The sequence below is a fragment of the Salvelinus fontinalis genome, chromosome 1 (assembly GCF_029448725.1).
Source record: "Salvelinus fontinalis isolate EN_2023a chromosome 1, ASM2944872v1, whole genome shotgun sequence".
NCBI classification, from domain to species: Eukaryota; Metazoa; Chordata; class Actinopteri; order Salmoniformes; family Salmonidae; genus Salvelinus; species Salvelinus fontinalis.
Window position 1 is genome coordinate 62,451,061 of NC_074665.1, and position 13,880 is coordinate 62,464,940.

At 43.2% G+C, this 13,880-nt stretch overlaps 1 protein-coding gene across 6 annotated transcripts in view; it reads left to right on the forward strand.

Moving 5' to 3' along the window:
* LOC129859393 (E3 ubiquitin-protein ligase MARCHF8-like) overlaps positions 1-13,880 on the forward strand; it is a 129,586-nt gene that overhangs the window by 65,219 nt on the left and 50,487 nt on the right. The window contains exon 1 of one of the 6 annotated variants that reach the window (XM_055929180.1): positions 10,160-10,493. The exons of the other annotated variants lie outside the window; for them this stretch is intronic. Within the exon in view, the coding sequence (XP_055785155.1) occupies positions 10,470-10,493 (24 nt within the window). The 5' untranslated portion in view covers positions 10,160-10,469. Of the gene's footprint in view, positions 1-10,159; positions 10,494-13,880 lie in introns of those variants that run through there. 6 annotated transcript variants of the gene reach the window in all.

Below are 13,880 nucleotides of genomic sequence, written 5' to 3' on the forward strand. Positions count from 1 at the left end.
CACACTATGCCCTTTTTCACTATGCTAAATTCTCCTTCTCCTCCCTCTCTACTTGTCTATCACACTTTTTCTCTCTGTCTTTTTTCTTTCTTCTCTCCCCTCCACAACTTTTCCTTTTCAATCTCCTCTACTTTGCTGCTCTCCATCTACTCTGTACCTGCCTTATAGTCCACTTGAATGCAGGTTGTCATTAGAACATGATGTTCTATGCCTACACAGTGCATGCCTTTACATAATAGGCTAGCCATGCCGATTTTGCACCCATGGGTAAATGGAAAGCTTTACTGAAGCAATATCAATGCCGGCGAGCTGAAGTAATCTAAATGTATAATTCTACACAAAATTACAGTTACAAGTTCTGTATAATTCTACACAAATTACACTACAATATGAAGTGGTATTGCTGGTGAGCTGAAGCAATATGAATGTTTGATTCAACACAAACTTACAGTTACAAAGTTCTGTATTATTTCTGCACAGTTTGTGCACCGGTGGAACCAACGTTCTGCTGGTTTTCTTTTCTACCTGGAAGTCTATAATGAATCAATTCATGTTACTGATGGTTCAACATGAACTGATCATTCAGTTCCTGATCAGAAGGGACAATAAAGTTGTAAATATTGTCGCTTGAAATATACATTTTTCACAATGTGAAATAATTCAAGAGCCTATATGAACATGAAGGCCAATTTACTCTCATGCATGTGTAATATGAGTCAGATTCTAATCAAACCTATTAATTAGTGAATAATTTGTCTCTCTCCTCATTGACAACAATACAATCAAATCATAGTCCAGCCTGCTTAATCGACTTTGGGCACGTAACAGGAAGTGATTGTATGTTGTGTCTCTTGGTTTTTAAACCTCTCTTGTATGATGATGAATGAGGCGTCAGGTAAACATAATAGCAGTATTGTCCTGTCAGTCACAGAGACCTGTCAGTATAATGAAAGGCTATAATTAGCACAGTTAACCGCATGTCAACAGTAATTTCATGTTATGCTGCTATTTGCCTTCCCACTCTTATCAAACTCATTAGTCAATGGACCTGCACTCAAGTCAGCCTAATATCATAGTCCGCTTAGCGTTTGGTGGATGCCTACACAACCATGAGCATGCACACGGACACATACGCAAGCACGCATAGACGAACACTCACGCACTCAAACACGCACACACATGAATACACAACGCTATAATTTATGAGTATTTATAAGGGCAATTCCACTGCGCTGAGATTAAAATGTTTCACTTAAAATGTATACCAAACAAAGTATACAACTCTATGCACAAGGACTACTTGTAACAATTTATACTGAACATTTTACAAAAACAGAACTGTGCAGATGCAAAGTTTGGTAACAGAATTTCTGTAAAATCTCCCTGTTTTTTTGTGACCACGTTTTCCCAAAACTCTGTTAAATATCTGCTCTGAATTATGATTCAAAGATATCTGCAGAAAGAATGTGATGTCAGCTATGACATGACACCTTGAGTTTGAAAACATCTTCTTTGGTTATTGAATTACAGTAAGTGAAGTAGATTTACACCCTGTAACAGATTTGCGGTAACGGAATTTTATCATGGGTTATCTGTACTACGAAAAAATGCATGAATTGAATTATGGCTATGAATGTCTTTCTCTTTGTGGTGATGTATCCTAAATAGGTACAAATATGCAATATCCTCCTTTGCATATTTGGATATTATTCTATACACTGGCTATTATTTTAATGAGCTCCGCCACCAAACAAGACAATTTGGTTGGTTCAGACCAAATTTGAACCAATCATAGACGTTTATGTTTCACAAGTTTGTTTGTGAACCACCAGATTTTTTTTAACCTTTATTTAACAGCAAGTCTGTTAAGAACAAAATCTTATTTTCAATGATGGCCTGGGAACAGTGGGTTAACTGCCTTGTTCAGGGGCAGAACAACAGATTTGTACCTTGTCAGCTCAGGGATTTGAACTTGCAACCTTTCGGTAACTAGTACAAAGCTCTAACCACTAGGCTACCCTGCCGCCCCAGATGACAGAAAGATTTTTTTAAAACAGTTATCAGCTAACATATGCCAGTGGAAGGGAGGACAGTAGCAGGTGAACCAACTATGGTTTGTGACTATTATGATTTCCCATTGTATGCAATTCAATTGCAGAAAATCTGTTACTGATTTTTCTGAAATTCTGTTACCAATTTGGTATCAGTATAAACACTATAACTAAATGATAGGTCTACCTTGTTACTTTTATGAACTTTCATTATCCTCCCTCCTCATGAAGGAGAGACATTTGAAAATATCTTAAAGATATGTGAGTTTTTGTAAGGGAATTTTAAAGCAAAAGGCAATGTTTCTTAAACTTACAGAAGTCAGACAAAATTCTGATATTAGTTGGCAGGGTTCTTTACTTCAACATTATTGTGTTTTGATTTATTTCTAATACATTTTAAGATTTTTTTCAGGTGTTTTCTAAGACCTATCTGTTTGACAAGAAATCAAAGCCTTTGCTTATTCCAAATGTTTAGGAAGGAAAATGTAAAAAATAAAATAAAAATGAATATACCTTAATTTAAAAAAAAAACTAGACTCTTAGCTTTCATTTAAAATCCAATTTAACATGCTCCTATGAACTTCACATGTTGGTGCTCATTGGTCCTTTTACATGTAAATTAGCATAAGCTTATCATCTTGCAAATGTCCAAATTTGGTCCAGTCTTCTGACAGTATATTATTTACTATTGGCTCGAGTACGTAGAGAGGAATAACCATAGATACAATATAATAATGTTTTATTTAATTCTGGGGAATAACTATTCTTGCCTCGTATTACCAGACTGATGATGTAAACTTGCGAGATCTGGCTGGTTGTACGAGGCTATAACCATTCCAATTTTATACTGCAAATTCTTTTCAAGGTCAAGCTTGCTTTACACAGTTATCAGTATAATAAGCTCAGCGATGAGACTGAGTTGATTACTAAATCAGATTTGTCCTACAGCAGGCCCACAGCAGCCAGTGTTGTGTTGGAGAAGGTCAAGATATTCTGGTGTTACACAGTAATGCTGAATAAAAGTTAGAGACCTATAACCTTGTGAAATAGTACTATTGTCAAAAATCTAATCAAATCCAATCAAATTTTGTTAGTCACATGCGCCGTATACAACAGGTATACTGTAAACCTTACAGAGAAATGCTAACTTACGAGCCCCTAACCAACAATGCAGTTGAAAAAATATATAAGAATAAGAAATAAAAGTAACAAGTAATTAAAGAGCAGCAGTAAAATAACAGTAGCGAGACTATATACAGGGGGATACCGGTAGAGAGTCAATGTGTGGGGGCACCGGTTGGTTGAAGTAATATGTACATGTAGGTAGAGTTATTAAAGTGACTATGCATGCATAGATGATAACAACAGAGAGTAGCAGGGGTGTAAAGGGAGGGGTTCAAATAGTCTGGGTAGCCATTTGATTAGATGTGCAGCAGTCTTATGACTTGGGGGTAGAAGCTGTTTAGAAGCCTCTTGGACCTAGACTTGGCGCTCCGGTACCGCTTGCCGTACGGTAGCAGAGAGAACAGTCTATGACTAGGGTGGCTGGAGTCTTTGACCATTTTTAGGGCCTTCCTCTGACACCGCCTGGTATAGAGGCCGTGGATGGCAGGAAGCTTGGCCCCAGTGATGTACTGGGCCGTACGCACTACCCGCTGAAGATCCTTGCAGTCAGATGCCGAGTAGTTGCCATACCAGGCAGTGATGCAACCAGTCAGGATGCTCTCGATGGTGCAGCTGTAGAACCTTTTGAGGATCTGAGGACCCATGCCAAATGTTTTCAGTCTCCTGAGGGGGAATAGATTTTGTCGTGTCCTCTTCACGACTGTCTTGGTGTGCTTGGACCATGTTAGTTTGTTGGTGATGTGGACACTAAGGAGCTTGAAGCTCTCAACCTGCTCCACTACAGCCCCGTCGATGAGAATGGGAGCGTGCTCGGTCCTCTTTTTCCTGTAGTCCACAATCATCTCCTTTGTCTTGATCATGTTGAGGGAGAGGTTGTTGTCCTGGCACCACACAGCCAGGTCTCTGACCTCTTCCCTATAGGCTGTCTTGTCGTTGTCTTTGATCAGGTCTACCACTGTTGTGTCATCTGCAAACTTAATGATGGTGTTGAATTCGTGCCTGGCCATGCAGTCATGAGTGAACAGGGAGTACAGGAGGGGACTGAGCACGCACCCCTGAGGGGTGCCTGTGTTGAGGATCAGTGTGGCGGATGCGCTGTTACCTACCCTTACCACCTGGGGTTGGCCCATCAGGAAGTCCAGGATCCAGTTGCAGAGGGAGGCATTTAGTCCTAGGGTCCTTAGCTTATTGATGAGCTTTGAGGGTACTATGGTGTTGAACACTGAGCTGTAGTCAATGAATAGCATTCTCACATACGTGTTCCTTTTGTCCAGGTGGGAAAGCGCAGTGTGGAGTGCAATAGAGATTGAATCATCTGTGGATCTTTTAGGGCATTATGCACATTGGAATGGGTCTAGGGTTTCTGGGATAATGGTGTTGATGTGAGCCATTACCAGCCTTTCGAAGCACTTCATGGCTACAGACGTGAGTGCTAAGGGTCGGTGGTCATTTAGGCAGGTTACCTTAGTGTTGTTGGGCACAGACACTATAGTGGTCTGCTTGAAACATGTTGATATTACAAAGGTTGAAAAAGTCAGTGAAGACACTTGCCAGTTGGTCAGCGCATGCTCGCAGTATACGTCCTGGTAATCCGTCTGGCCCTGCGGCCTTGTGAATGTTGACCTGTTTAAGGGTCTTTCTCACATCGTCTGCGGAGCCTGATCACACAGTCTTCCAGAACAGCTGGTGCTCTCATGCATGTTTTAGTGTTATTTGCCTCGAAGCGAGCATAGAAGTAGTTTAGCTCGTCTGGTAGGCTCATGTCACTGGGCAGCTCTCGGCTGTGCTTCCCTTTGTAGCCTGTAATGGTTTGCAAGCCCTGCCACATCCGACGAGCATCAGAGCCGGTGTAGTGCAATTCAATCTTAGTCCTGTATTGACGTTTTGCCTGATTGATGGTTCGTTGGTGGGCATAGCGGGATTTCTTATAAGCTTCCGGGTTAGAGTCCCGCTCCTTGAAAGCGGCAGCTCTAGCCTTTAGCTCAGTGCAGATGTTGCCTGTAATCCATGGCTTCTGGTTGGGGGTATGTACGTACGGTCACTGTGGGGACGACATCATCGATGCACTTATTGATGAAGCCAATGACTGATGTGGTGTACTCCTCAATACCATCGGAGGAATCCCTGAACATATTCCCGTCTTTGCTAGCAAAACTGTCCTGTAGCTTAGCATCTGCTTCATCTGACCACTTTTTTATTGTGGTCAGTTGAGAAAAATAGAGCCATTCTGATAAAACCGTATATGGTTGTCAGTAATGCCCAGAGAGCACTGTAGTTGTGTGTTTTATGGGCTGTTGTGCTGTTTCAGTTAATCTGTGGCGTGATGACTGCTGGTCAAAGTCCATGAGCAGAGCAGTAAGGGCCTTTTAGGGCTGGGTTTACCCGCCCAAAGCCGATTAGCAGCGTTGCTCAGTGAAAGTGAAAGCACTTCTTAGCTCTTTGTCCTTTGACCTGGCCCTGACCTAAAACCCCGGGAACACACACAGTACACACACACATGCACACCACAGGGGGTTGGTGGCACCTTAACTGTGGAGGACGGGCTCATAGTAATGGCTGGAATGGAATCAATGGAATGGTATCGAACTCGTCAAACACCTGGTTTTCCATGTGTTTGATACCATTCCATTAACTCCATTCCAGACATTATTTTTATTTAACCTTTATTTAACTAGGCAGCCTACCAAAAGGCAAAAAGCATTTTGGTAGGACAAAACAGACATCACGACAAGAGAGCCACCACAACACCACACTACATAAAGCCTTGTGATTAGAATGTTGGGCCAGTAACCGAAAGGTTGCTGGATCGAATCCCCGAGCTGACGAGGTAAAAATATGTTTTTCTGCCCTTGAGCAAGGCAGTTAACCCACTTCCCCGGGGGCCGAATACGTGGATGTCGATTGAGGCAGTCCCCCGCACCTTTCGGAATCAGACTGGTTGGGTTAAATGCGGAAGACACATTTCAGTTGAATACATTGTTGGACAACTGACTAGGTATCCCCCCTTTCTCTTACATAAAGAGAGACCTAAGACAACACAGCATGGCAGCAACACAATATGGCAACATCACAACATGGTAGCAGTTCAAAACATGGTACAAATATTATTCGGCACAGACAGCAGCACAGAGTGCAAGAATGTAGAGACAACAAAATATCACGTGAAGTGTCAGTAAGAGTGTCCAAGATTGAGTCTTTGAATGAAGAGATTTGGGGACCTGTCACAAATTGACTGGCAGAACGGGTGTTGTATGTGGAGGATAAGGGCTGCAGTAGGTATCTCAGATAGGGGGAAGTGAGGACTAAGCCGTCCTTCCCTCAGCAGCCTCTTGTGGTACTCACACACTACAGCTGTGGCCTGACCTATTCTGATTGGCTCATGGTTAAGCTCCCTGTGAGTCTCCCGAGACGTGGGAGATTTTCTCTGACTGTGTGTGTGTGTGTGTGTGTGTGTGTGGGTGTGGGTGGGTGTGGGTGTGTGTGTGCTTAACATAGACCCACTCTATGTCCTAAGCTAGCCTAAATGTGAACATAGAAACACAGCGTCATGCCTGCTGGTTGATGCCAAATTGACCATGTCATGTGGAACGTGTGTTGTGTAAAGCTGTCGCCACAAAGGCTGGCGGCATGGATGCCACTGTACTCAACACTGATTGGCTATTGTTTTTTGTTTGTTAGCTCCACCACCCCCAATTGATTGATTTAATGTCATGACAAAGCCTGCAGTTTTTTCGCCTTCTGTTTCTTCAGTCAGGAGTTAGTCTTGAATCAAATCAGACAGACAGCCTGGTGTCCACCAGCAACTGATCATCAACTTAATACAATAATATGATACCTGTATACAAAATAAGATAATGCTGTATTTATACGATAAAACAGACAGACTTTTATAGTCTATTGCCAAAAAATGATTTAGCCTCTCAGCCACTCTAAATATCTGGGAGTATGAGCATGTTTTCTCTCATATCTCTCATCATTGTCTTTTCCACTCAATAGATATCAGTGTGTAGCACTTCTCCTCTTCTCTCCTCCTCTTTCTTTCCCCCTCTCTTCTCCTCTTTCTCTCCCCTTCTCACCCCTTCTCTCTCCTTTTCTTGTTCCGTCTGTACCTCTCTCCTTCTTTCTCCCTCCCTCCCTACCTCTCTCCCTCTAATATCATTTATATTTGTTATTGATTTTTAAAATCTTAACTCTGCATTGTTGGAAAAAGACGCTTGAGTAAGCATTTCAAGTCCACTTGTTGTTTATGAAGCATGTGACAAATATAATTAGATTTGATCTCTCTGACATCTTTACAGTTCTACTCAGTATGGTGCTAAATTAATTGCATCCATGTATAAACAGTAACACTAATATAATTGACACCCATTGGGGCTCTAGATCTAGATTTGCTCTTGGATCCAGCTGTGAGGATGTCTCTAATAAATGAATCTCTGTCAACTGAACTCCCTCTGACTTCAAATCTAATTTTATTTGTCACATGCGCTGAATACAACGGGTGTAGACTTTACCGTGAAATGGTTGCTTACGGGCCCTTCCCAATGATGTAGAGTTACACAATTGTAATAAAAAGAAAAAATTCTAAGACAAGGAATAAAATAACATTTATCATGTTTAGATTAAATTATACTAAATATATTCACGTCACCAAATAATTGATTAAAACACACTGTTTTGCAATGAAGGTCTACAGTGGCCTCAACAGCACTCTGTAGGGTAGCACTATGGTGGAGCTGGAAGACAGCTAGTTTCCGTCCTCCTCTGGGTACATTGACTTCAGTACAAAACCTAGGAGGCTCATGGTTCTCACCCCCTTCCATAGACTTAATGAGTAATCATGACAACTTCCGGAGTACGTCTTCCAACCTATCAGAGCTCTTGCAGCATGAACTGACATGTTGTCCACCCAATCAATGTCATGCTATGTGTTGCTGCCATGCTATGTTGTTGTATTAGGTCTCTCTTTATGTAGTGTTGTCGTTATGTAGTGTTGTCTCTCTTTATGTAGTGTTGTCCCTCTGGTCGTGATGTGTGTTTTATCCTATATTTAAATTTTATTTTTAATCCCAGCCCCGTCCCCGCAGGAGGCCGGTTGGTAGGCTGTCATTGTAAATAACTGACAAGTTCTTAACTGACTTGCCTAGTTAAATAAATGTTAAATAAAATTTAAAAAAATAAGAATCAGAGAATTAATCTAGTACTGAAAGCATAAGCTACAGCTAGCTAGCATTGCAGTGCATACAATGTGTTGGGTAGTTGACTCAAAGAGAGAGAAAGGCAATAGTTGAACAGTTTTCAACAAATTAATTTCTTCCAAAATGCAGGGAGTGAGTGAAGGAGGGAGGGAGATTTTGTTGTATTTTTTTCTCATTTAGCTAGCTAATGCAGCTATCTAGTTTAGCCTACTCAAACACCCGGCTCAAACAGAGAAGGCTGCTATTTGAACTGGCTATGGCTATGCAACACTGATAATCTTCCAAGTCAAATTAGTGTTTGGTTTTATAAATGTATTGCCACTGGGGCCTGTCGGTGTAACTGCTAAACTGCTTGCTGAATGTACACCGTACTGCATGATTGTAGCGGGTTTACTAACGTGTTAGTTCTAGTAGCTATGTTGACTAGGATGTTAATATGGTGACAACGATGTAGAGGCTGTTTGTAGCAGTTAACTGTTATGATATGAAGGTTTGGCTTGGAAAGTTTTTTTCTAGATCAGCTAGATGCAGGTAAGAGTGTGCAAGGCGGTATTGAATGTGTCAATGTCTGTCACCTTGATTACTCAAATTTCTCTTGACCTGTGCACCTATGTTTAAAATTTTTGTTCGTATGCTAGGTTGTAGCATCTTCATGATGGGTATAGTGAAAATGTTTGTATCATGTAGTCGCCTAAACCTCTCGCTGTTACATTGAGATGGATGAATGGAATATGAATGACAGTCATCCAATATGCTGTAATAGAATTAAGGCTATGCTTAATAAAAAAACAGTCCTCCCTCATATTAAACGACACCGACTGCCACTGATGTACATGAAGGCAGGGTAAAGTGACTAGGCATCAGGATAGATAATAAGAGTAAAATACAGAACAGAGTAGCAGAAGCATGTGTGTGTGGTTGTGAGTGTGTGTGTGTGAATGTGTATATGTGAATGTGTGTGGGTTTTGTGTCAGCATAGTGTGTGTGTGTGAGAGTGAGTGTGTATAAAGTATAGTGTGCATATATTGTCTTGTGAGTGTGCGTAGAGTTTGTGAAAAATTGGGTAGATAGACTTGTCTCTCTCCCCGCTGATGATTGGAGGGCCAGGAAGTAAGGTCATCTCTGATTGGTGGAGGGAGATGAACATGTGTTTTCCCATCTAAATGGGACAAGCCCGCACCTAAGGCTCTGTGTGTGTGTGTGTGTGTGTGTGTGTGTGTGTGTGTGTGTGTGTGTGTGTGTGTGTGTGTGTGTGTGTGTGTGTGTGTGTGTGTGTGTGTGCGTGCGTGCGTGCGTGCGTGCGTGCGTGCGTGCGTGCGTGCGTGCGTGCGTGCGTGCGTGCGTGCGTGTCAATCGAGCTTGTAGCCGAGTGACAGGCTGAGTGAGGTTAGGGGTAGGCACTGGTTAAGCTGAGTGAGCATAGGGAATATTTAACATTTTATTTAACTAGGCAAGTCAGTTAAGAACAAATTCTTATTTACAATGACAGCCTACACCGGACGACGCTGGGCCAATTGTGCGCCGCCCTATGAGACTCCCAATCACGGCCGGTTGTGATACAGCCTGGAATAGATACAGGGTGTCTGTAGTGACACCGCTAGCACTGAGATGCAGCGCCTTAGACCGCTGCTCCCCTCATTGGGATCAGCTGGAGGAAGTGTTTTTTTTGGGGCCAATCAGATTGCTGCCCTGCCGGGTTGGCTTAGTGTGTGTGTGTGTGTGTGTGTGTGGGGGGGGGGGGGGGTAGCTGGGAGAGGGCAAGCCCAGACAAGTATAGCAGCAGCAGCTCAGAGCCTCTCTCTCTGTGAGAGGCAAATATAGGACAGCCTTTCAGTCTCTCTCTCTCCCTCCCTCTATCCCTCCTTCTCTCTATCTCTCTATTACTGCTCTGTCTGTCTTTGTCTAGGGGTGTGTTATTGGAGCTGCCATCGCCAAGGAGACAGCTGGGTGACACTGCTGCGCTTCCATTTCTGTATTAACTAACGGTTGTCTCATCTCCCTCGGAGAGGATTTACACAGGGGCATGTAACCCCCCCAGGACTCTTTGTCTGTCTGTGTGTCTCTGAGGGCGTGTGTAGGGATCAAGGATCTAGCAGCCATGAATACCTGTTGGAAGATGAAGGTATGACGGGCTCTTTCTCATTGGTGTTGTTGATACTGACAGCAGATAGTTTTGTATTGTCTTAGTGTGTGTGTTTGTTTGTCTTGGGGGACATCCTTCAGCGTTCTTGTGTGTGTATTTATGTGTTTTTAAACGCAGTAAGAGAAACCACCGACGTGTGTGTGTGTGTGTGTGTGTGTGTGTGTGTGTGTGTGTGTGTGTGTGTGTGTGTGTGTGTGTGTGTGTGTGTGTGTGTGTGTGCGAGCGGGAGAAGCAATGTGTTAAAGCTGAAATCTGCAGAAGGTGAAACAACAGCACTGTTCACCGCAGCTCATTTGTTATTGTTTTAGTTTTGTTGATGAAATGGAGGAGAGGAGCATCCAGCATAGTAAAAATAAAATGATCTCAGTATATACTCTGCTGTTCTATCACACGTTACCTAACAATGATGCCCAAGGGGGACAAACTGTGTTTGTTGTTTGAAGTAACTTCTTCATTGTTGTAATATTGCAAACAGACGTGGCAGTTTCACCATGTACGGATTCCAGCTTTAAGAGCAGTTTCCTTTCTGTGGTTGTTATGGGGAGGCCCGCTGTCTCTGTGGTTATTAGGAGCACCTCTTAAGAGCAGTTTCCTTTCTGTGGTTGTTATGGGGAGGCCCGCTGTCTCCGTGGTTATTAGGAGCACCTCTTAAGAGCAGTTTCCTTTCTGTGGTTGTTATGGGGAGGCCCGCTGTCTCCGTGGTTATTAGGAGCACCTCTTAAGAGCAGTTTCCTTTCTGTGGTTGTTATGGGGAGGCCCGCTGTCTCCGTGGTTATTAGGAGCACCTCTTAAGAGCAGTTTCCTTTCTGTGGTTGTTATGGGGAGGCCCGCTGTCTCCGTGGTTATTGGGAGCACCTCTTAAGAGGCGGCTAGATAAAATACTCTACTGGTGGTGCATGTGTGTGTGTGTGTGTGTTCATCACTTCTGTCTCTGCAACTCTCTGCAGAGTTGCCCCCTTTTTTAATTTATTATCATTTCCCCTTTATTTAACCAGGTAGACCAGTTGAGAACAAGTTCACATTTACAACTGCAACCTGGCCAAGATAAAGCATAGCAGTGCGATAAAAACAACAGCACAGAGTTACACATAAACAAACGTACAGTCAATAACACATAAGAAAAGAAAAATAGAGATATATATACAGTGTGTGCAAATGTAGAAGAGTTAAGGGGTTAGGCAATAAATAGGCCATAGAGGCGAAAATAATTACAATTTAGCATTAATACTGGAGTGATAGATGTACAGATGATGATGTGTAAGTAGAGATACTGGGGCGCAAGAGGGTAATAATATGGGGAGTAATAATTAATAAGTAATAATATGGGGATGAGGTAGTCGGGTGTGCTATTTACAGATTGGCTGTGTAGTTTTACAGTGATTGGTAAGCTGCTCTGACAGCTGATGCTTAAAGTTAGAGAGGGAGATATAAGACTCCAGCTTCAGAGATTTTTGCAATTCGTTCCAGTCATTGGCATTAGAGAACTGGAAGGAGAGGTGGCCAAAGGAAGTGTTGGCTTTGGAGATGACCAGTGCAATATACCTGCTGGAGCCCGTGCTGAGGGTGGGTGTTGCTTTGGTGACCAGTGAGCTGAGATAAGGCGGGGCTTTACCTAGCAAAGAATTATAGATGACCTGGAGCCAGAGAGTTTGGCGACAGATATGTAGTGAGGGCCAGCCAACGAGAGCATAGAGGTCGCAGTGGTGGGTAGTATATGGGGCTTTGGTGATAAAATGGATGGCACTGTGATAGACTACATCCAGTTGGCTGAGTAGAGTGTTCGGGGCTAAGCTTTCCAATCTTTGGGGATCTCAGATGATGCGAAAGAGAGGTTGAACAGGCTAGTAATAGGGGTTGCAGCAATTTCGTCAAATAATTTTAGAAAGAGAGGGTTCAGATTGACTAGCCCGGCTGATTTGTAGGGATACAGAATTTTGCAGCTCTTTCAGAACATCAGCTATCTGGATTTGGGTGAAGGAGAAATGGGGGGGGGGTTGGTAAGTTGCTGCAGGGGGTGCTGAGGTGTTGCCCGGTGTAGGGGTAGCCTGGTGGAAGGCATGGCCAGCCGTGGAAAATTGCTTATTGAAATTGTCGATTATCGTAGATTTATCGGTGGTGACAGTGTTTCCTTTCCTCAGTGCAGTGGGCAGCTGGGAGGAGATGTTCTTATTCTCCATGGACTTTACAGTGTCCCAAAACTTTTTGGAAATAGTGCTACAGGAAGCAAATTTATGTTTGAAAAAGCTAGCCTTAGCTTTCCTAACTGACTGAGTATATTAGTTCCTGAACCAAGGGCCATATCTGTTCTTAGTTCTACATTTTTTGAATGGGGCATGCTTATTTAAGAGCAACCAGGCATCCTCTACTGACAGGATGAGGTTAATATCCTTCCAGGATACTCGGGCCAGGTCGGTTAGAAAGGCCTGCTCGCTGAAGTGTTTTAGGGAGCGTTTGACAGTGATGAGCGGTGGTCGTTTGACCGCGGACCCATTACGCACGCAGGCAATGAGGCAGTGACCGCTGAGATCCTGGTTGAAGACAGCAGAGGTATATTTAGAGGGCAAGTTGGTCAGGATGATGTCTAAGAGGGTGCCCATGGTTACGGATTTAGCGTTGTACCTGGTAGGTTCCTTGATAATTTGTGGGAGATTGAGGGCGTCTAGCAGACTTCTTGATATATCTGTCTTCTATATGTGTTTGTGTGTTTATTGGGGATGTGGGGTACATGCACGTGTATTGGGGGGGGGGGGGGCATGCGTGTGTGTGAGTGCATGTGAGGGGAGCATCTGCCACCATCACAGTATGAAAGGATGGTCCAATTTCCCACCTCTTTCAACCGCCACTCTAAACCAGTTAATCCAAATAGCAGGTCAGACCCGCTGGTGGGCCAGAGCCAAGTCCCTCCTGGATAACGACTAGGGCCATGCTGTGAAATGAATGGAAGGGAATTAAAATAAATGTAAAATGTTCTGGTTTGGATCTCGGCACTTGGAGTTTGAGAGCTAGTGTTACTCTCCTATGCATTGACTTCTGAATGAGACTGTATCTTACTCCTAAATGAGTGTAGAACTGACTGAAAGGGTGACAGACGTTACAAGAGGAATGTAAAGAAAGCGGGACAGAGAAAGAGTGTGTGTGTGTGTGTGTGTGTGTGTGTGTGTGTGTGTGTGTGTGTGTGTGTGTGTGTGTGTGTGTGTGTGTGTGTGTGTGTGTGTGTGTGTGTGTGTGTGTGTGTGTGTGTGTGTGTGTGTGTGTGTGTGTGTGTGTGTGTGTGTGTGTGTGTGTGTTTGGTTCAGCAGACTATGGTCTGGTAGGTGAACTCAATAACATGGTGTTTCTCTACTCCCAGATCCACGTGGTCTCTCA